General features: G+C 33.4%; 3 protein-coding genes and 1 pseudogene across 5 annotated transcripts; 3 read left to right on the top strand and 1 right to left on the bottom strand.

The window, feature by feature from the left end:
- Window positions 1-155: 155 nt before the first annotated feature.
- Window positions 156-4,899, top strand: LOC123215925 (wee1-like protein kinase). Of its 3 annotated transcripts, none has more exons than XM_044636235.1 (10): window positions 156-556; window positions 712-772; window positions 856-922; window positions 1,636-1,899; window positions 2,034-2,101; window positions 2,201-2,310; window positions 2,805-2,845; window positions 2,963-3,078; window positions 3,521-3,874; window positions 4,465-4,899. In XM_044636235.1, the coding sequence occupies exons 1-10, from the start codon at window positions 285-287 to the stop codon at window positions 4,564-4,566; spliced, it is 1,455 nt and encodes a 484-aa protein (XP_044492170.1). In that variant the 5' UTR covers window positions 156-284; the 3' UTR covers window positions 4,567-4,899. The 3 variants fall into 3 exon arrangements, with proteins under 3 accessions (XP_044492170.1, XP_044492169.1, XP_044492171.1); XM_044636234.1 differs by having other exon boundaries at window positions 157-556; window positions 2,930-3,078; XM_044636236.1 differs by having other exon boundaries at window positions 369-556; window positions 720-772; window positions 2,930-3,078.
- Window positions 4,900-9,671: 4,772 nt separating this feature from the next.
- On the top strand, window positions 9,672-12,781 carry LOC123216406 (potassium transporter 5-like). The gene is made up of 8 exons (XM_044636822.1): window positions 9,672-9,833; window positions 9,962-10,190; window positions 10,311-10,559; window positions 10,713-10,763; window positions 10,844-11,104; window positions 11,200-11,367; window positions 11,469-11,723; window positions 11,814-12,781. Exons 1-8 carry the CDS (start codon window positions 9,672-9,674, stop codon window positions 12,779-12,781), a joined length of 2,343 nt encoding a protein of 780 aa, XP_044492757.1.
- A 1,325-nt stretch (window positions 12,782-14,106) lies between these two features.
- On the top strand, window positions 14,107-16,573 carry LOC123216405 (annotated as a pseudogene).
- A 1,047-nt stretch (window positions 16,574-17,620) lies between these two features.
- Window positions 17,621-18,921, bottom strand: LOC123217483 (nuclear transcription factor Y subunit B-4-like). The gene is made up of 2 exons (XM_044638540.1): window positions 18,217-18,921; window positions 17,621-17,814 (listed from the first exon to the last, which is right to left on the bottom strand). Exon 1 carries the CDS (start codon window positions 18,763-18,765, stop codon window positions 18,238-18,240), a length of 528 nt encoding a protein of 175 aa, XP_044494475.1. The 5' UTR covers window positions 18,766-18,921; the 3' UTR covers window positions 17,621-17,814; window positions 18,217-18,237.
- Between the last annotated feature and the right edge of the window lie 4,145 nt (window positions 18,922-23,066).

The following is a 23,066-nucleotide window of genomic DNA, read 5'->3' as shown; positions in this document are numbered from 1 at the left end:
GGTGGAATAGTTTACATACTACGCGACCTTACATTATACGCCGTGTCACAATGGCTTTGATTGGTCAGATCAATATTTGTCAAATTTTGTACGGTGAGGATCAAATCTTTAGAGATTTCACTGCTGTGTTCCCTGTTCCCTCTCTCATTCGTGTATAGCAAGATTGCAAACCGCGGAAATTGAAACACATTCACTTTCAAAATTGCAATAAATTCATTTTATATACAAGCACAAACAAGGAACGCTGAGAAAGCTAGGAAGAGAAAGGTGGATTGGTACAGTGAATGATGAAGAGGAAAACCAAAACCCTAAAAACGAGGAGTAGCAATGAGAAGAGAAAGACGAAAAAATTGAAGGGAACAGTAGTGAGGCGCCTGCTAGGTCAGCTGGGGATTTCATCTGTCCAGCATCAATCTTCTCCCTCTAAGTCATGGTCCGATCGGTCCAATCGCTTCCAAAACTTTCTGGAATCTGTGGACGAGAATGCCGCTCTCAGTGTAGATGTAGATGCGTATGTCGACGATAAAGAAACCATTCTTACTCAAGATTTCTTCTGGTAAGTTAGTTTTCGCCTTTTTTTTTAACTCCTTCAAGGAAAGAAATGAGAATTTCTATAAATTATGATAAATGAATGATTAATTCGTGTGATCTAATTTTAAGTTTGTTGTGATGGAATTTAGATGTAGTTTGTTTTTAATATGTTTTTTTCAGTACGCCAGATTATATCACCCCGGACAATCAAAACTTGTTGAATAGTTTCGATTGCAACAAGGTAGGGGGAAATTTTTACTAGTACGCAGAACTTGTTTTATGTAAGGTTAAAACTTACTAAAATTTGCTTCATTTGTTTCGCAGGAAAATATTCCTTGCCCTAAATCACCTGAGAAGCTAAATACTACCAAAAGCAAGAGGTATCAACAGGGTAAGATTGGTTACGGTAACTAGATTTTTGGGTTCTATTGTTTGCTTCTATTAGTTCATGAATATAGTTTACTCAAAATTTTGAACTTTGATGTGTTACCATAATTCAATATAAATAATACAGCCGGGGAAAAAATTAGGATGCAGGACAGTTGAGTTATATAATGTGGAGGATGCTTATCATTTATTAGGGTTTGAATAATTTAGAATCATATGTCAAACTATGAACAGCTTGAACCAAATTCTTACTGGAAATAAATAGAATTAGCCTGAGGCTTATCGAATGATCACCTCTGGTCATGTTGCTTGATAAAGGATTACTAATGAGTGCTCTATATACTTGACCACAAGTGATTGCAATTTATTGAATAAAAGGAATTATGGAGATTGACAGTTGATCTGAATGCATAATTCTTGGAATTTGGTTATAAAATCAATATATTGGTTGTGAGATATGGGTAATCCCCTACTACAAAAATTTTTCTATTTATGATTTTTTTTATAATTCCTTTGTTGTTTGTTCCTTTGCCTTGAGATATTTATTGCCTTCATAATTAAAAAAAATACTATTGCCATTCCTTATTTTTGTTCCTCCTATCACATGAAAATGCTTATACAAATTTAGTATCCAATAATTCCATATCTCAAGTTTCATATTTTTTAATGCTAGTATATGTTTTAACCATATTTTTATAACTATTCTATTCATTTTAGATGGTTGCTTAGTGAATTCCCTCAGTCCTTCATCTGGCTACCAAGATGTAGTGGAACTCGCAAAAGATACTTTTGGAATAGATGAAATTATGGTTGATAAAAAAATGTTAAGTGGAACACAGAAGACTCAAAATTATGTTTCACAATCAGCAGTTGCTTTACGCTGTCGGGTCATGCCCCCTCCATGCATTAAGAACCCATATCAAAAGGATGCTTCGGGAACGGACATAGATCCTTTTGGAAACCAAAGAGTAAAATGTGGAGGTACAATTTTCAGAACAGTATTTTCATTGCATGATGTTTATGGAGAGTTCTGTTTCATGTTTTTTGCTTACCCTAGTGGAGGCTCCTTGGTTCTTCATTTTACAATTGTAATTACATACTATATCAATTTCTAGGTTTCTTCCCTGCAATAATTGGAGGCAATGGCCTTTCACGCTATCACACAGATTTTCATGAGATTGAGGTATCTCTCTGAAGTACCAAAAATTTTTGGTCATAATTAAGTATTTGAGCTTTTGTTGTTTTTTGTTATTTGGCTGAGTAATTTGCATTTCCTATTCAGCAAATTGGTGTTGGACACTTTAGTCGTGTTTTTAAAGTGTTGAAGAGAATTGATGGATGTTTTTATGCGGTAAAACATATCACGAGACAATTGCAACAAGATGTGGAGAGGTAACGAAACCATAAACCCTAATCTCGTCATGTTTTAAGTTATTTCTATCATTCTTTAGGCAACTTTCTTATGTGATAATGTGATGAAAACTTGTTAACTAAATTCAACTCCACAATCAAATCAACATAATCAATCCACAACAGATTCAGCATAATGTAATCAAGAAGTTTATGAAACAAACACGTCAATATGAACAAGGATACTTCCAGGATTTCAATAACACCAGGAAATCATTAAAACAATAAGCAATTACTGAAATAAAAGCAAAAATGGAAAATTGACAATAATAGAATAAAAAATTTTGGCAATGAAGGTGTATTGCTATCCTTCGCCCCCTTTCATCACTCTCTTTATGCCTTCCACGTCTGACTCTCTTTTTGGAACCTTGGGATGATTCCACCTCACCCTTGAGCAGCAACCTCTGTCTGCATCTTTTTCTTCTTCTAGAACACCTTGGTAATTGGTGGCCTAACATAATGTTTGCAATTTACAGGAGGAAAGCTTTGATGGAGGTTCAAGCTATGGCAGCTTTAGGTTTGTGATATTGTCTTTGTATTTGTGCTTGCAGTTGAAAATAGAGCCATTTGTCTTGAATGATTTAACTTATTGATTTTTTAGGGTGCCATGAAAACATTGTTGGGTACTATTCAGCTTGGTTTGAAAATGATCAACTGTACATTCAGATGGAGCTCTGTGATCACAGTTTGTCCATTGGTAAAGCTTCACAGTTATTTACCGAGGGAGAAGTATTGAAAGCCTTGCATCAGGTTACACTTCTTTGGAGCATTATTTTACCATCTTAACATTTGAAACTCCATTTTACTTCAGCTAAAAATTGAGTTGTGTAACACAATCAGTAGGATAAACTTATTACTTTATTGACAGTGCAAAAAAATATTTGGGAAAAAATAGGGGTATAAGATTGAGATTTTGCAATTTATCTATGCACTGGTTCAGAAATCATTGTGCTATCTGAATATGCCCATGTGATCAAAAGAGATTGCTTCATTATCATTCCATTTAAATATTTGTATTTCCTCTCTATAAAGTAAACCCAATTGTTATGGGAAGCAAGATTTAATCTTATTATATCCTTTCTACTCATGAATGTCAATAACTGGCAATTAGTATTCATGATTATTCAAAATGAATAGCGCTTCATATTTGATGCTTTCTTTACTTAATGAAATTCCTGTCAGATTTGTACAGATTGCAAAGGCATTGCAGTTTATACACAAGAGAGGATTAGCTCACCTAGATGTAAAACCAGATAATATCTATGTCAAGAATGGTGCTTATAAGCTAGGTGATTTTGGATGTGCAACTCTTCTTGATAAGAGCTTGCCTTTTGAAGAGGGTGATGCACACTATATGCCACAAGAAATCCTGAATGAGAACTATGATCATCTTGACAAAGTTGATATCTTCTCTTTGGGGGCTGCTATTTATGAACTAATCAGAGGGTCACCTTTGCAAGAAGCTGGACCACAGTTTTCTAATCTCAGGGACGGAAAGCTGCCTCTCCTTCCAGGCCATTCCTTGCAATTTCAGAATTTACTCAAGGTTCTGATTCTTGCCTATGCTTTTGCTTGTCAATCTCTTATGTTGTGTTTAGAGTATCTTTGCAGAGTAATTACGGCAGTGAATATAGTACAAAACACAAGAAGTGGTTTTTCATAGCCAAATGCTGTTTCTCTCTCTCTCCCCCTCCCTCTTTCTCTCTCTCTTTTGTTGTGTGTGTGCTTGTTCTATTGTTCTGAATCTTGCATTGTGTTTACTCAAGACCTACATTTTGATACATGCATATATCATGTATAATAAACTGAAATTTTGTATATTAGTTAAATTACCTAATATTTCTTTCAAAATATACAACATTACCAAGTACTATGGTTTTCAACTCTCTCTCTCTTTTTTTTTTTCTTTTGGTTGATTTGAAATGAGAAGTACCTTGTATGCATTGGCCCATGCAGCAGTAATATTTTACAGGAGACCTTTTAATCAAAACGCAGGAAATAAGCTTATGTATATTTACCCTTAATTTGTTAGGCTGTGGTTCCATTTCAGCTTCTTGTAATGGTTAAAACAAAAAAAATATTGAAGAACTAGCAATAATATGACTGATACATTAGGTGATTTAATTATCTTTTCAGGTCATGATGGAACCAGATCCTGTTCGACGGCCTTCTGCTAAAGAATTGGTAGAAAATCCAATTTTTGATAGAATTGGAAAAAAGTTCACAAACTTAAATTAAATCATTAATTGGTTATGCCTGGGATTGGAATGTTGAATTATTGTATATGCACTTAGCATTTGATTGTGATGAGCTAGCCCGACACAAAGGGCATGAGGTTATTCATGATGATGCTAGTCATTCTCTTATTTATGCACCAAGTTTTCTTCATGAATGCTGCAAATGTTGTACAGTTTGGAGTCAGTGTTGTATTACGTGGAGTGGAGGTATGCAACACTGATTGAGAGTTTGTTTGAACTTGTATTAAACAGTCATGCTTCTCAGGTGAAATTATTTCTAGTTATTGTATATGTTGGTGCCCTCATCTATTCCAGTAATGATTTCATTATTTCATTTCTGTTGCAATAAGGATGTTTTGAAAGAGAGGTTTTACCTATTGTTTATAACATAGGCTAAGGCCTAAGCTGTTGATAACTCCATTCGTTTGAAGGTAGACTTTTACAGTTGTAAGCTGCAGCTATCTTTGAATTTGTACATCTAAGATAAGAAGATTATCTGCAATACTAGTTCTATTTGTGACAGTGTAGACTAGTTAGATAATGTGTTCGATACAATCAGTGGAAGATAGAGTGATTAGTGAGGGAAGAGTATCTTATTTAGTGGAGATGGGTCTCAATGTGTTTGGTAAATAGTATGTGGTACGTGAAGAAAATTGACATAAATTTAACAAAAGATCTTCATGCTAGTTAGCTTAGATAACAAAAAGAACAGAATAAATAATAATGAAGAAATAGCAATAATGTGACTGATCTATTCTAATGATTTTGTCCTGTTGGGTCATGGTGCAACTAGATCCTGTCTGTTTTCTACTAAAGGATTAGTAAAAAAATCCTTTTTTTTTTAAATGAAAAAATTTTCAAAAACTGAAACAAACCATAATTTGGTTATGCCTGATTGGTGATATGATGTGCCGATTCAATTATCCTCTGTGGCGAAGAAAATCCGAAGTGTGCAGAAGGCAGTCTGAAGGAGTTTAGTATGGGCGTAAGGTATGTAATGTAATTTTAATGAATAGTTGTTTAATGTATTGCCATTTCTTTATCTATATTAATATAAAAATCCTATGAAGTTATGCTTGTTTCTGTCATGACCAAATAATATAACTTGGCTGTGTTAGCATCTTAGAAGCTTGTTCATTATTATTATTATTATTATTTTGGTTTCTGATTTGTGTAACATGACCAAAAGGCCAGTGTTGGTGAATTGGAGCAGATAGCTAATGCACTCAGGGATGATGAATGAATTATTCTGGTTGAATACGATTATCTCCTTGTCTGACGATGCTAACAAATTTGTTTTCAGTATTAATTTGTAAATTGATTATATTTTAGTCAGCATATCTTACATTAAGAAGAAAAGTCATCCCCATAATATGTCCTCGAAGAATAAAGGAGATGGTGAAATTAATCTTACATTAAGAAGAATAAAGTATATACATAATAAATCATTGTATGCTTATATATTAATTAATCTTTAATTTAAATTCATTTAATTACATAATAATCACTATTTATGTATCGATTTGTGTAGTGTATAAATAATTTTATTGTCATCCATTATTCGCAAACAAAAGTAACTCATTTTCATGTGGATGAAACATGCAGAGTGACATAATCTTGGGAATTTTGTGGATCGATCAGCGCCAACAACTTTCGGTAAAATTTATTGTATTAGATTTATTGTTATTATTGACTGTAGCTGTTATCTGCTTCTAGTTGCAAACAAAGGAATAAAAACCAATTAAATAAATAAACAAACTTTCCGTCTAAATTATTGTATTTTATTGTGTCATTAATTAGTTGCCACTTACTTTTCTAATTAAATTAAAATCAAGCCATGTCAAGAGATGGTAATGCTATGTGTACTTAGTTAAATAATTGAAAGATTTCATATGGCAAACAGTCACCATTCATCCAGAGGAGGATGGTCAAGAGAATGGAGAATTTATCAATGCCACAAATATTTGGAATAGGATGTTGATAGATTATGTTTACAATTTTTCAAATAAAATCAATGAAGTATGTTCATGCTGTAAAAGAATAAAGGGGAATTACAGGTCTTGCATAAGATAGGCCTTGGAATTACATTACACCAGGGCTTTGTGTTGATGTTCAACCATGTGTTCATGTTGTAAAAGAATAAAGGGGAATTAAGCGCATGAATTTTCACTGGGTTTGATTTTATGTACATTAATTTCCAAGTCATTTGCATACCCAACAAGTTGCCTAGCTTAATTTCAATAATATCTTTAAAGAAGAAAACGAAAGGATATTTGGTGCTGGCATCGGCTCCATCGAAACAGAATATTACCATCAGAAAATTATATTTTTGTACGAATATAACAGGAGAAGTTGCTATTTAGGGTAGTTTGGTTGGAGTATTTCTTGTAATCAATTTTTTATTATTTGTTGGTTTACAAAATTAATAAAAGATTTTGATAATTTTATTTTTTTATTATTTTTGAAAAAAAAATCCCTCAATTTTTTTTTTTTTAATTATTGTTGGCATTCCAGATTTTTCTTTCTGAAACTTGCAGGCCACTAGCAACGAAGAGTGGTGTTGGACGTAACCATATTTTGTCTTGGCTCTGTTGGAACCGTGGGCGAAAATCTGCAAAAAAAAAAAATATGTTGATAAATATGTCGGTGTTTTATATGAAGACCCTTTTATGGACAGGCCATCGCGCGGAACTTTCTAATTTAGACCTTCTCTCGTACTGAATTATAATATAATTTAAATGTACAATATCTATTATTATATAAATAAATATTTTAAATTAAAAATAAAATAATATGTAATTATATAATAATATATTATTTATATATTTAAATTATATATATTATATTATTCATAATTTAAATATACAAATTTATTGTATTTTGTATATCTGGAAATAGCTTGTAAAATTAAAGCTATTATTTTAGAAATCATAAAATCTAATATAAAAGTTTGAATTATTGCTGTCTGGAATTAACGTAGATTGACTTTAGCGAAGTTGGTTAGGATAATACAAGGAGTTGACAGAAAATAATGCCATGAATAACAGAGACTGGCTGATGTAAAATATAGTAGCTGTCTCTCTTTCATACAATTATTATCCTTCAATATAATTCTGTCTTTGTTAACTTGATTTCTCAGGAAGTATCATCATGGCAAAGAGAATCAGATACCAATAATTATATATATAATTGTGATAAAGGTATTGGCATTATTGCTAAGCATTTAGACTTTCCTCTTCAAACTCACCAACCAGCTTTAGAATCCTACTCTGCAAATTTGGGATGTACGAAACCAACAGCAGGAGTTGGTGTTTATAGTAAATTAAGGACTTTGAAATAACTTTTCCACAAGAATATTCTTTCTGAATCTTGCAGGCCGATGGCAACAAAGACAACTGTTGAAAGCAACAATGCCTTGTCTTGACTTAGGGTAAGCCATTGTTGAACTTGAAACTCTGGGTCTAACTGGACGAAAATTCATAAAAAGATAATAAAAAATAAAAAGAATGTTATCGGTACATATTTTTATGTGTATAAATAGATACATATATGATATATTATTATATAATTAGATAATATTTTATTATTAATTCAAAATCATTTAATCACATAATGACATATCATATATATATTCATTTATATACTAAAAAATGATATAAGTTTGATCTGTTTATATATTTTAACCGCAAAGGTTAATTTTCTACCTAAACCATATCAAAAAAAGGGCGTCGTTGATATTACTACTGTTAAAAATTAATTTGAGATTAAGAATATGCGAGAGGAAGATTGGCATACAGTAAAAAATCAAAGTGTTTAAATTTATTTCTTTTATAATTAACTTGCCGATTAAACTCATAGCCACAATTCTGTTCATACTTTCTTTTGATTTTTTTTAAATTTAATTTGATTTCTGCTGAAAAAAAATTCTTCTAAGCTTTATTTTTAAATCATAAAACAATTAAATCAAGCGTCCTATATAATTTCATTCTTCATCACCTCACTCAGATGCATCAAATTCTTTTAAAGTATTATTTGGATCATGATGTTTGACATTTAACCTTTTAAAATTGGTTTCATGTTCCAATTTAATGACTGTTTCCCACCCAAATTTTGATGAAACTATAGTGTCTATCTTTTAAATTTGAAAAATTCATTTATCTACTATCATCTACTCCAGTTAATAAAAGTTGTTATATACAAAGATAAAAAAATCATTTTGTAAAGACTTTTTTATTTTTCTTTGCTTACTTTCTTCTGCTTACTTTCTTCTTCACCCCCTTCTAACCAAGTTAATCGGTTTTTATATTTGACTAGACCTGATCTCAATTGATTTTTCAAAAGTCACAGTTAATATATAATAACCTACATTAATATGACCTATACAAGTGTTGAGAGGTTGAATTTGGCTTCTACCACACTTTAAGGGTAGATCTCACTTCTCTATCGGTGATGATCATGTCAATGACTCTATAGTCATTGTGATTGTGTCTCATCTTCCTTTTTTGTCGATTTTTCTTTGTCTCTATGATGTTGTTCTTTTATTTTGTGGTGACTTCATCTTTGTTAATAATGACCACCCTCCCCTTCACGACCAATTTGATTGTTTTTATCTTGATTAACTTTGTTTTTGTCATTTATATTGTCTCCCCATGGTTATAGTTGATGATAAAGATTGATTAAGGATATTTTTATAATTTTATTAAAAATAAAGATAAATTGATAATTTATATTTGTGTTGTGTATTTGAAAAAGGTTTATAATTTTAATAAAAAAATTAATATTAACTAAAGTAAATGATCAAATGAACTTGTTAGAAAGATTGAAACTATGATGATTGGCCGATAGAACATAGATGGGGAGGAGATCCTAGTGTGGCCGCCATCAACACGTGAGGCCTCGGTTGTGTTGTTGGGTTCACGCATTTCTCTACACTAAAAACAAAGATTTTCATATGTTTTGAGTGCAGGTGATGCTATCCTGGCTCTTCCTTAATTTTCATTATAAATATATACCACCATCCAGGCTTCCACCTCGCATCTTGTAACCAGCTCACTATTAAAAATAAAACCAGTTCTCAAACCCCACATTTCTCTCTTTCTCTCAGAAATGTCTGGGGATGAAGTAACCAACACCGAGGATGACTGCCAGGTGGAGGTAGTTTCTCAAGAACTCATTGCAAGGAAACTTTCAATTCTAAAGTTCAGAAGACTCGATTCCTTCGACATTGAATCCCGGAAGGTTTCTGGTCATTATGGTCATGCCACCAAGGTCTGCTTCCCAAAAGACTACTATACATAAATCTATATTGAAATTCATTTTATAACATACTTTATCAAAAAATCTGTTTATAGAAAATTTAATTTTTAATAGTTTGAATACTGGGTTGGGTAATTCAGGAAGGTGTGAAGTGGGGAATGATATTGCATCTAGCATTCCAGAGCATCGGAGTAGTGTACGGAGATATTGGTACGTCGCCTCTCTACGTATATGCAAGCACTTTCACAGATGGTATACATCACCCAGATGATATACTCGGAGTACTTTCTTTGATTTTGTATACCCTCACTTTGATCCCTCTAATCAAGTATGTCTTCATTGTCTTGAAGGCCAACGACAATGGTGATGGTATTACATCTTCTTCATACCAAAAGTACATGCTATATTGAGACTGAATTATGTGATGAAGGATGAGAATTTGAGAAATTGGTCAAATAAACAAGTAAATGATTTTTTTTCCCTTTTCAGGAGGGACGTTTGCTCTATACTCACTTATATGTCGATATGCGAAGGTAGGGTTAATACCCAGTGAGCAAGCTGAGGATAGTGATGTGTCAAACTTTCAGCTTGATTTGCCTAGCAAACGTCTAATGAGAGCTTCAAAACTTAAACATAAGCTTGAGAACAGTCAGTTTGCCAAGCTTTTTCTATTGATGGCCACCATGCTTGGTACTTCCATGGTCATTGGAGATGGTGTTCTAACTCCCTGCATTTCAGGTTATCTCATTGTCCATTTTGTTGTTAACTGATAATATTCTAACACTAGTCCACAAGTATTAATACTTGCAAACGACAAAATTAGAATTTGTTAGTCTTCTTCTCTCATATATATGACTTCTGACTCATGAATTTGAATTGGTTGAGCGACAGTTTTATCAGCAATCGTAGGCATCAAGGAATATGCACCTGCCATGACAGAAGGTACGTTAATTTGAAATCTCAGTTTGTCTATTTGATGCTAAATTCATACTAAAGCTATTTATCCCATTGTTTGTGTTTAGGTCCAACTGCTTGGGTATCAGCGGCCATTTTGGTTTGCCTATTCGCTGTTCAAAGATTTGGATCTGACAAAGTAGGCTACACCTTTGCTCCAATAATCTTTGTTTGGTTTGTACTCATTGGTGGCATTGGTGTCTACAACTTCTTCAAATTTGACCCATGGGTGCTCAAAGCTCTTAATCCAGCATATATTATAGGTTATTTCACAAGAAACAAGAAAAATGCTTGGATATCCCTTGGTGGAGTTGTCCTTGCCATAACAGGTACTCGTTTCTCTTTGCTTTATATATTTTTAATTAATTTAATAAATCAATTTGGAAATGTACTAATCAATTATTCTTTTTGTTTGAAACAAAAGGAACTGAAGCACTGTTTGCCGATATGGGTCATTTCACAGTTCGGTCTATACAAATAAGCATGTGTTTTGTGACTTATCCAGCACTCGTTTGCGCATATAGTGGGCAAGCCTCCTGGCTTCGCAAGCACCCTGATCAAGTGCCCGATACCTTCTACCAGTCCATACCACGTAATTAAATAATACATATAGACATTGAAATCTATATATTTTGTGTCTTTAAATATCAATAAATTAATTAGTTAATTGACCCAAATGGTTAAACAATGCAGATGGTTTGTACTGGCCAATGTTTGTAGTAGCTGTATTAGCTTCAATTATAGCAAGTCAAGCTATGATTTCAGGGGCTTTCTCTATAATTCAGCAATCTCTTGCCTTGGGATGTTTCCCACGTGTAAAAGTCGTACATACATCCACCAAATATGAAGGACAAGTATACATTCCAGAAGTTAATTATATACTTATGTTGGCTTGTGTTGGAGTCACTCTTGGTTTTCGAAAAACAGACAAGATTGGCAATGCCTACGGTAATAATCCCACTCCTCTATCTGTTGTTTTATCTTGACTTAATTTCATACAATCTGTTAATGAGTTTGTTAATTAATTACTTTATACAGGAATTGCGGTGGTGTTTGTAATGACACTGACATCTTGCTTGTTGGTTCTCGTCATGATAATGATATGGAAATCAAATATAATTTTTGTCCTATTTTATGTCCTTATTATTTGCTCCGTGGAGTTTTTGTATTTGAGTTCGGTCCTTTACAAATTTAACAAAGGAGGATACTTACCACTTGCCTTTTCTGCTCTTCTGATGACAATAATGTATATTTGGAACTATGTGTATAGAAGGAAGTATCATTATGAGCTTGAACACAAGATTTCCCCTCAAAGGGTAAAGGAAATAGCCACCGATCCAAATTTTTGTCGATTCCCTGGATTTGCCATATTTTACTCTGAGCTTGTTGAAGGGATTCCACCAATTTTCAACCATTATGTGGCAAATGTACCTGCATTGCACTCAATCCTTGTTTTCGTCTCTATCAAATCCTTACCAATTAGCAAGGTTCCACCAGAAGAACGATTTCTTTTCCGTAGGGTAGAACCAAAGGAGCTTAATGTGTATCGTTGTGTTGCGAGATATGGGTATACAGATGTGCGCAATGAAAAAGAACCTTTTGAGGTAATATTAGTTGAAAAACTAAAACAATTCATAAGAGAAGATTATTGGCTATCGCAAACAACCACCAAGAACATGGAGGTTGGTGAAAGGAATGGAGAATTAAGTGATGTGACAAATAAAGGAGAGGAGGAAGGTGATGAAGATGTAAGGTTGGTTCAAGAAGATGAGCAAAAAGAGTGGGAACTAGAGAGAGAGATTGAAATGGTGGATAAAGCATTGCGTGCTGGTACTGTTCACTTGATGGGTGAGGGTGAAGTTATTGCAGGAAAAGGAGCTGGTATTGGAAAGAGGATTTTGATAAATGCTTTCAATTTCATGAAGAAAAACTTAAGACAAAGTGAGAAAGTGTTTGAAATTCCCCACAAGCGCCTGCTCAAAGTGGGAATGACTTATGAGCTTTAGAACACAACTGAATGTGGCATGGGATGAACTTAAAAAATTTGATGTAAAATAATTATTTATACTTATTTATAATTCTGTCTTTGTTAACTTGATTTAACTATTGGCATTATTACTTAGCATTTAGACTTTCTTTCTTCAAACTCACCAACCAGATTTTAGGGTTCTGCTACTCTTTGAAAATTTGGCATGTCCGAAACCAACAGGAGGAGTTGATGTTTATGCTAAAACAAGGAGACTGAAACTCTAGGTTTAATTGGAAATAAATTCTTTTAATATTTATATTAAATCGAGTGTCCTATATAATTTAATTTCCATCACCTCCCTCAGATAAATCAAATTCTTTTAAACTATTATTTCGATACTGATGTATGTTTAACCTTTAAAATATGTTTAATTATTCTAGCCAATATAAAAAATCTATTTGTTTATTATCATCAACTTCTAGTAATAAAAATTGTTACCTAGTAATGTAAAAAGATTATTTTGTAAAGACCTTTTAATTTTTCTTTTCTCTTACTTTGTAATTTTTCTTCCTCTTTTCTCCGCCCCTTATTGCCACCCGTAACAAAGCCAATAGATTTCCATATGTAATTAGATCCACCTTTAATCGATTTTTCAGAGGTCATACATAGTCTAAACAACATCGATATGACCTGCACAAACATTGAGAGATTGGATCTAACCTCTAAAATGCTTTAAAATTAGATCTTATTTTTCTATTGATGATGATCATTTTAATGTCTCTATTATCATTGATGGTGTCTATTTTCTCATTATGATTGTGTCTCGTCTTCCTCTTTTATAGTGTTTTTTATTTATGTGATCTCATTCTTTCGTTTTTCTTATAATTCTATCTTTTTTAATGATGACCTCTCTCTTATTAATGATCAATTCAATTGTTTTTGCCTTGAGTAACACAACCTTAACCATTGACATTCTCTTTCAATGATTATGGTTGATGATGAAGATTATTAATATTTTTATAATTTCATTAAAAATAATAACAAAATTGTGTGTATATATTTTATGAACATAAATATATATATATGGTATATATTATTATATAATTTAAAAGTTTTGATTTAATGATAATATAATATTTAATTATATAAAAACGTATATAAATGAATATTTATTTATATACTTTAAAATAAATACATATAATATTACTTTCAAAATAAAGAAAATTTGGCGATTGATATTTGTGGAAAGTGATTGGGGAAGATTCATGATTTTATTTCAAAAAATAATATTAACTAAAGTAAATGAACAAATAAACATGTTTGAAAGATGGAAAATATGATCCATTGGCCGATAGAACATAGATGGGGAGGAGATCCTATAGGGGCCCGCCATCAACATCTGAGGCCTCAGTGGTCTCGTTGGGTCCACACAATGCTCTACGCTTAAAACCAAGATTTTTCGTATGTTTTCGAGTGCGGGGTGATGCTATCCTCGCTCTTCCTTAATTTCCATTATTATATATTTAAAAACGAAACCAGTTCTCAAACCCCTCATTCTCTTGTGCTAAGATTTCAGAAAATGTCTGGTAACCAATACCAAAGACTACTGCCAGGTGGAGGTAGTTTCTCAAGAACTCACTGCAAGGAAACTTTCAAGTCAAAAGTTAAGAAGACTCGATTCCTTTGACATTGAATCCCGCAAGGTTTCTGGTCCTCATGGTCATGCCACCAAGGTCAGCGTCCAAAAAGGCTACATATATTTCAAATCATTTGACAATTCTATAAATAAAAATATCTTTCTATAGAAAAGATCTTTTTTAATAGTTTGAATATTGGGTTGTGTAATATAGGAAGGGGTGAATTGGGGATTGATATTGCCTCTAGCATTCCAGAGCATAGGAGTAGAGTACGGAGATATTGGTACATCGCCTCTCTACGTATATGCAAGAACTTTCACACATGGTATACATCACCCAGATGATATACTCGGAGTACTTTCTTTGATTTTATATACCCTCACTTTGATCCCTATAATCAAGTATGTCTTCATCGTCTTGAAGGCCAACGACAATAGTGATGGTATGTTATCTTCTTCAAACCAAAGTACATGTTACCTTGAGACTGAATTATGCGATGAAGGATGAGAATTTCAGAAATAGGTCAAATAAACAAGTAAATGATTTTTTTTTACTTTTTCAGGAGGAACGTTTGCTCTATACTCACTCATATGTCGATATGCGAAGGTAGGTTTAATACCCAGTGGGCAAGCTGAGGAGAGGATAGTGATGTGTCGAACTTTCAGCTTGAGTTGCCTAGCAAACATCTAATGATAGCTTCAAGACTTAAGTATAAGCTTGAGAACAGTCAGTTCGCCAAGCTCTTTCTATTGATGGCCACCATGCTCGGTACTTCCATGGTCATTGGAGATGGTGTTCTAACTCCCTGCATTTCAGGTTTATTTATTCTCTCACTGTTAATTTTGTTTTTAACTGATAAAATTCTAACATTAGTCCATAAGTATTAATACTTGCAAACGACAAAATTAGAATTTGTTAGTCTTCTTCTCTCATATATATTACTTATGACTCGATTGAACGGTAGTTTTATCAGCAATCGTAGGCATCAAGGAATATGCACCTGCCATGACAGAAGGTACTTTAATTTTAAATCTCAGTTTGTCTATTTGATGCTAAATTTCAGACTAACGCTATTTATCCCATTATTTGTGTTTAGGTTCAATTGCTTGGGTATCAGCGGCCATTTTGGTTTGCCTATTCGCTGTTCAAAGATTTGGAACTGACAAAGTAGGCTACACCTTTGCTCCAATAATCTTTGTTTGGTTTGCACTCATTGGTGGCATTGTTGTCTATAACTTCTTCAAATTTGACCCATGGGTGATTAAAGCTCTTAACCCGGCATACATTATAGGTTATTTTATAAGAAACAAGAAAAATGCTTGGATATCCCTTGGTGGCGTTGTCCTTGCCATAACAGGTACTCATTTCTTTTTACTTGTATATATTTTTAATCATTTTACTTGAATAATTTTGAAGTTTACTGATCAAGTATTCTTTTTGTTTTAAAAAAAAAGTACTGAAGCACTGTTTGAAGAAGTTGTAGACAACAATGTGGGTCATTTCACAGTTCGGTCTATACAAATAAGCATGTGTTGTGTGGTTTATCCAGCACTCGTTTGCGCATATACTGGGCAGGCCTCCTGGCTTCGCAACCACCCTGATCAAGTGAACGATACCTTCTACAAGTCCATACCACGTAATTAAATAATACATATAGACACTGAAATTTGTTTATTTTTTGTCTTTAAAAATCAATTAATTAATTAGTTAATTAATCCAAATGGTTCAACAATGCAGATGGTTTGTATTGGCCAATGTTTGTAGCAGCTGTATTGGCTTCAATTATAGCAAGTCAAGCTATAATTTCGGGGACTTTCTCTATAATTCAGCAATCCCTTGCCTTGGGATGTTTCCCACGTGTAGAAGTCGTGCATACATCCACCAAATATGAAGGACAAGTATACATTCCAGAAGTTAATTATATACTTCTGTTGGCTTGTGTTGGAGTTACTCTTGGTTTTCGAAAAACAGACAATCCCACTCCTCTATCTGCTGTTTTATCTTGACTTAATTTCGTACAATCTGATAATGAGTTTGTTAATTAATTACTTTATACAGGAATTGCAGTGGTGTTTGGAATGACATTAACATCTTGCTTGTTGGTTCTCGTCATGATAATGATATGGAAATCAGATATAATTTTTGTCATATGTTATGCCCTTATTATTTGCTCCGTGGAGTGTGGTGTGTAAAAGATATACACTTCATTAATTATGCACATTAATTTTTCATTGGGTTTGATTTTTTGTACATAACTTTTATTCCTTTTACCATGCAAGCTCATCCTTGTTTGACTTGATGATAATATGTTTAAAAGAAGATACGGAAAGAAATTTGTTGCTGGAATCAGCCCTATCGATCCCCTATAGCGCTTGGCATGTATGCATGTTCACGAATTCTTTAAATATGCTATGAGGATATGTATTTATTAAAGTTGATACATGTAAGTCTTTGATTTTTATTTTATTTTATTTTAATCTCATCTGCTAAGAATTCATACAAAACTTTCAAAATAAGACTGATTCTCACTTACGGGGAGAGATGATCCAAACCCATTCAGACATTAATATTAAAAGTTAAAATTGCATCATCAACGAGATCTGATGGTGGTTTAAACGACAAATTAATCTGAACATTTAGCATCACCAAATTGTGGTTCCCGGATCAAGCCCTAACTACCTACTTAACCCAAGCTAAACAATAATTTAGTATGTTTAAACAGTGGTTAACTTAGTTTAACAAACCATGCCCATATGGATTAATGATGGGTGTGTGTTTGAGCAATCAGAGTGATTTCTATAAGCATACAACAAATACGTCATCAACAGGCTTCTTTTAGCCGTTAGACATACAAACTGCTACAATAAGAGAATCACTAGACAGATATATCTTTAGTGTGCATTGGAGTTAACTATTTTGCCTATCAGAAGAGGAGAGAAAGAGGGTTCAAATTATATTGCAAGATACAATTTGTTATCAGCAAAGCGGATTTCTAAATGATCCATGCACACGAACCATCATCAATCACACAGAATGAATATAAGCAACTAAAAAAGGTATATATATAAGCAAACAAAAATGTATCTCAACAATAAAACCATATACACTTAAAATGAGTACTAAATTGGGTATTAATCATAATTATTGTGTTAGATAATTTCGAATTAAAGATAATAAAACTTTCAATTATGTATTTACGAAATCATTATTAGTAACCATCTGTAGATAAGATTACTCTATCTGAATTACTCAGGTATACACACAAAATCATATTGGATGATAACCACAATTGGGCAGAGTGTACCTTACATATATAGAAAAGTGGCAATAAAAATAAGCTTCTTGCATTTCTTCACATCCTAACAATGAATTTATTGATTCTCAATTTCCAACTGTTATTACGAATTGGGATGGCCAAAGACTCTCTTCTTCCCTGGACAACACTTTAAGAAGATTAGGTCATCATATTGAAATTTCTACTTCAATAAAGTTAACAACAAGCTCAAGAGATATTACTCTGAAACACCTTATTTATTGATCTCAAACCAAACCCTAGAAATTCAGATAAATATTCCAAATTACAAACCAAGATACAACTGCCTGTAGTTTATCTTAGTTATAATACTATCTGAAAATTCAAGGATTCTTTAATTCCCCTTAATTGTTTAGCTAGTAACAGAGAAACAAAAACAAGGGGAAGGATCCTCATGAGTTTTTTAAGCATTAATTGCAGAAACCTCTGCAACATCCCCATAGCACCCAAGCCTCACTTGTGTAACATATAGCATCATAAATTACAAGCAGCATCATAAGATATATAGGAATAGAAATTTACCACGCTCCATATATTTATGTTTCAAAAGCGGCCGGAACTATTAGCCGTGACATTGAAGTCGAAGGCCGCAGGTTTCCTTTGTGGTTGAGCTCTATAAAAGTTGGGTGGTTCATCCTTTTCTTCACTGCAAGCAGCCTTGTTTTGGTTAGCTCTTTCTCCTTCAAACTCCCTATACTTATGTAAATACCTTTTCAATTGATCAGCATAGTTATCAAACCCTAGAGTTGCAAGAGCCCAACAAATGTCATCTCCGTTAACTGTCTTCCGCTTCTCTCTGTGACACTTGTCCGATGCTTCTCCAGTAACAAAGCTAATGAACTCAGATACACATTCTTGCATGGTTTCTTTTGCTTCTTTCGAGATTTTCGCATTCGGAGGCAAAATCCGCTTCATAATTCGCCCAACATTAGCTATGGGAAGTAATCGATCTTGCTCCTTAATGGAACCGCCACCATCCTCACCTGAACTACAAGTAGCTCCTGTGCCTGCAACAGAAAAGTTATACTTATGGCCTTCTCTGTCTAAATTATTGCCTATATTATCAACCATCTCTATAAAGAGAAATCTGATATCCTGTCAAACACAGACACGTCGCTTCCTCAGCTTCTAAGTCGCTTATATATATGAATATATTTAAACGCTTGTGTATATATGTATGCGAAGCACTACATATGTAGATGGTAAAGGTTCGAAGGGTGACATGGTCACTGGTCATTGTCAATTGGGGGACACAGTGGCAGGCAATTCCATTGTTAGTATGAGTTAGGTTCATTTTTAATTCTTTCAACTAGCTGTTTATGTTGTTGTGGCAAGCAAAGCAATGAACCCTAAAATGCTTTAAGGGAAAAAAAAATATCAAACTTATCAAAATTATAGGCAAAATGGTCCCCCCAGATGGTACTTAAAGTTAATGCTGATTTCAATTAATTGTGTTTAAAATATTGCTGTAAGTTTGAAATTGTGTAGCACCTGTGCTTGTTGCAGTGTGGATACAACCAAACTACAAACCTAAAATGAGAACCTATTACTTATCCTGGGGTTGGATTACCCACTAAATAATTTTAATTACATTAATTTATTTCTCTTTAACATTACAATGGAAAATCTCGCTTACTTCCCTATTTGCTATTTATAGTTGTGGTCGACATGTGGCAGCCAATGGCATCGATCGGGAAACCTTTTATTATTATTATATGCAAATTTGAATATATACAGATCTTGAACATTGGTCATTATGATTGTTAAACCATCTTCACTTGCATTATGCAAGTACTTATATTATTAATTATGGTTTAATTTAATTAGACGGTCGGGTACTAAAGCTTACTCTCTAAGCTTTGATCTATTGAATTCAATATGTTTTAGTGATATAAACTAATTATGATTAGATGCTTAATTATACGATTCTTATAAAACTTAATGATCTCATAAGTTGAAGATTCGCGAAGAACTACAACCAATATCATGAAAAAAGATTAAAGATTCGATCCCATATCTAATTTTTTATGTGTACACTTGTATTCTGAAATTTGATCTTTTTTTTTTTCCTAATATTGTATAAAGTCATCCATTTTGTTTGAAAAGATTGTAGAAATTGATGCACTACTAATTAATTTATGTATTAGGGTTTCTAAGTTACTTTAAATAACTTCTAAGCAAGAATTAATCACTAATTAAGTGTTTAACAAATTTGGACAGATGCCAATGGAAAGAAAATAGAATGCAGAAGTGAGTGATTCAACATTAATTAACCAGAAGGGGAAAGATGGTGTACATATATTGTTTTGTGCATATTCTCAAACCCATCCCAAAATGAAATATCGGTCAAAGTATCTAGATATTTGTTCCAAATTTATCGCTATTTGTGAAAGGTCATTGCTTAGCCAGCCAATCTCTATCTTCTGCATCTTACTGTACTCCCCTGCGTGAAATCACTGTTAAGAAAGAAGACTTGTGGTCCATGTTAGTAAAGAAACACATATACTTTTCTATGGAGAAAAAGTAGAGGAAGAAACAATAGAAAAGACATTCTCATGGTTCGGATAACCCTACTTTTAAAACTTTTTCTTAGTTTAATGACACATGCTCTTATTTCTCAGTCAAATTTCTAAATTTATAGTGATATATACAGCTTGTAAAGAGTCCCATCTTGCAGAGGCTGCAGCGGTGAGAGAAAAACCCTAGTTAGCTTTATATATACATGGCATTTTTCTGGATGTCTATTAAGTTTAATTATTCAGTTGTTCGAGGACCTTGAAAGAAAGCTACATTGCATTCTCCTCTTTTTAGAGTCCACCTTCTTACTTTGTTAAGATTCTTATCTCCATCACCTCTAGTGGGCATCTCAGCTAATCTGACCTACATTTTGAATCTAAAATTTGTACAGTAGATTTCATTTGGACAAATGCTAGATTAATCTACTGTTCATGTTATGCCTTCTTCGCTTTCTTTAACCTAACTCTTCCTATCCCATAAACTTTTTTCCTGCTTTAAAAAAAAAAATTAACTGATTCATCTTTTGGTACCTTTTGGGTACGTACAGCCATTTGAACATTTTTACTGGATGCTCAAGCACTTGATAATTTTTTACTCTCATCTTTCTTTTAATTACTTTATTAACTAATATTTATCCACGTATACACACACAGAAATGGAACAACTCTTAATATGAACTCATCCCAAGATTATAAACTCCAGTTAAACATCAAGACAAAACCACTAATAATCAACAACTGTAAATGATAAATTATCAATTTCATTACAATTAAAACTAGAGCCACCCGTTATGCCAGCACCACCTGTCACAACTCTAACTCAAAATGCCACCATCCTTCCAACCACGCAACCTCTCTATCAACCACCTTGCAAGGACCACAAGTACCAATTGCCAACACCCGCTCCACCACTGTGTCATTCCCACCCGCACCAATCCTCCACCAAAAACACCACATTGCCACAACCAGCAGTTGTTACCTGCCACCATTGTGCCACAACCACCAATACATGTCGCCACCCATACGATCACTCTGTCAGAACCATGAGCATCACCTATTGCAATCCACACGACCACCCTACTATAACTATGAGTATTATCTGTAAGACCCTATAGCAATCCAAATGGTTAAATATGGCTAAGACATTGATAGCAAACAAATGTCGCGATAGAAAGATGAAAAGAACTTTGGAAAGAAAATCAATAAGTGCTTGAAATATTCGAGAGGAAAGCAGATGGGACTGCTGATGCACCTCGGTCGAATGTAGAATAGATTGAGCCGATCCTTCAATTGACTTAAGGCGTGGATCGATGCAGATTATAATGACAACCTAAGCCGGGACTAATGATACACTTGTGGAGACATAGTTGTCACGATCGTGACTGGCAACACATGTTGCAAGGCATGCTTTGACACTTGCATACTCTTGGCATCGGCCTCCGAGCTCCCCATTCGGCCCTTCTTTCTCTATGAGACCACAACCACTGAATTGCAAACAAGACCACAGCCACTTGTTCTCCTGTCTCTCTCTATAAGGGAGTTCCACCCGAATCCACTGAATGATTAGCTTCAACACCTTTTACAACGCCTGGTTCGACCACTTGAGCCAACTGGTGCGCCAATCGGCCATGGCCCCCAGGCCTCCCACCACTCTCGACAAGCACCGTAACTTGAAGCACCTGGTCGCCAAGACCATGGCCGACTATGTGGAGTACTATAAGGCTAAGTCTTTTGCCGCTGAATGTGTGATGTCTTCAACATCTTCGCCACCCCTTTCAGCTCCTCCATTTCCATTATAACCCCTATCATTTAAAAATTGGTTCGGATTGTGAAACTGGTTTAATTTCCAGTACTGGCAAATCGGTACCTGAACCAAAAATTCAGTTTTGTGAAATATGTAATCTGATATCCGAACCTTATATTCGATTAAGTGGATTTCTAGTTCAATTATCAATTTGAATACCAGTTCTGAACGGTTTTTCGAAAAAAAAAAAATTAAACACCCCTACTCATTTGGTATGAAAAAAAAGTTAGAAAAAAATTACATTTTAGATTCTTAAAAGGATCCTCATGCTGATCTTCACAGTAAAATAATCAATTATAGCATAGTGAAATTATACACGTAAATATTTTTTACTTTCATAGCATGCATATCAACTGAAAACCATGACACCTTGACACTGAAGCACAGATTTAGCATGGAATACGAAAGCTAAGCATATTTTATGCATAAAACAAAACGGTAATTCCAGGCAATTGATCACTCGATTTTAAGTTCATCTTTTCTCTTTGATCTTTGTAAAGAACCGCTAGGTGCCAATAACTAGAGAGTAATATTTATATTGTATTTTTTCAAGTTTTACATTCCAGATTATCTGCTGTTATTATGTTACATTGATACAAAAATGAAAAAATTAATATAATAAGCAATTGGATAATATTATAAAATAAGAAATATATACAATCTGAGAAATATAACTTCACTAGTAGGCAAAATACTTTGGCGAGAAATGCCAATAGAATGGCGAACCAGGATTTTCGTTTAGATCCAAAATTGGGCTTTAAAGATATTTGAAGCATAATGGGCTTGTTTGGGCTTCTGACTTAAAGCCTGGTGTACAAATGTGGTACACGTATATATCAAATTCTGAAATTTTAAATATATTATAATACTGAAATATCTTTCCAGTAACATATATCTTTTTTATATATTTTTTCTTAATCAAATAGTATATTATATGATATATAAAAAATTTAATTTTATATATTATATATAAAATATTATATTATATCGTATGATACAATTTTTAATAAATAAAATAATAAAATATTATTAAAAATATAATTAATATGTCA

This window comes from Mangifera indica, chromosome 5, assembly GCF_011075055.1.
Source record: "Mangifera indica cultivar Alphonso chromosome 5, CATAS_Mindica_2.1, whole genome shotgun sequence".
Classification (NCBI taxonomy): Eukaryota; Viridiplantae; Streptophyta; class Magnoliopsida; order Sapindales; family Anacardiaceae; genus Mangifera; species Mangifera indica.
The sequence above is the reverse complement of the archived record's forward strand: the minus strand, read 5'-3'. Positions and strand labels throughout refer to the sequence as shown.

Coding starts and splice junctions, on each gene's coding strand:
- LOC123215925 (XM_044636234.1), top strand. CDS start 285: ATGATGAAGAGGAAAACCAAAACCCTAAAAACGAGGAGTAGCAATGAG. Junction 923..1,635: donor AAGCAAGAGGTATCAACAGG/GTAAGATTGGTT, acceptor TATTCATTTTAG/ATGGTTGCTTAGTGAATTCC. Junction 3,875..4,464: donor AATTTCAGAATTTACTCAAG/GTTCTGATTCTT, acceptor TTATCTTTTCAG/GTCATGATGGAACCAGATCC.
- LOC123216406 (XM_044636822.1), top strand. CDS start 9,672: ATGTCTGGGGATGAAGTAACCAACACCGAGGATGACTGCCAGGTGGAG. Junction 9,834..9,961: donor ATTATGGTCATGCCACCAAG/GTCTGCTTCCCA, acceptor TGGGTAATTCAG/GAAGGTGTGAAGTGGGGAAT. Junction 11,368..11,468: donor CTTCTACCAGTCCATACCAC/GTAATTAAATAA, acceptor TAAACAATGCAG/ATGGTTTGTACTGGCCAATG.
- LOC123217483 (XM_044638540.1), bottom strand. CDS start 18,765: ATGGTTGATAATATAGGCAATAATTTAGACAGAGAAGGCCATAAGTAT.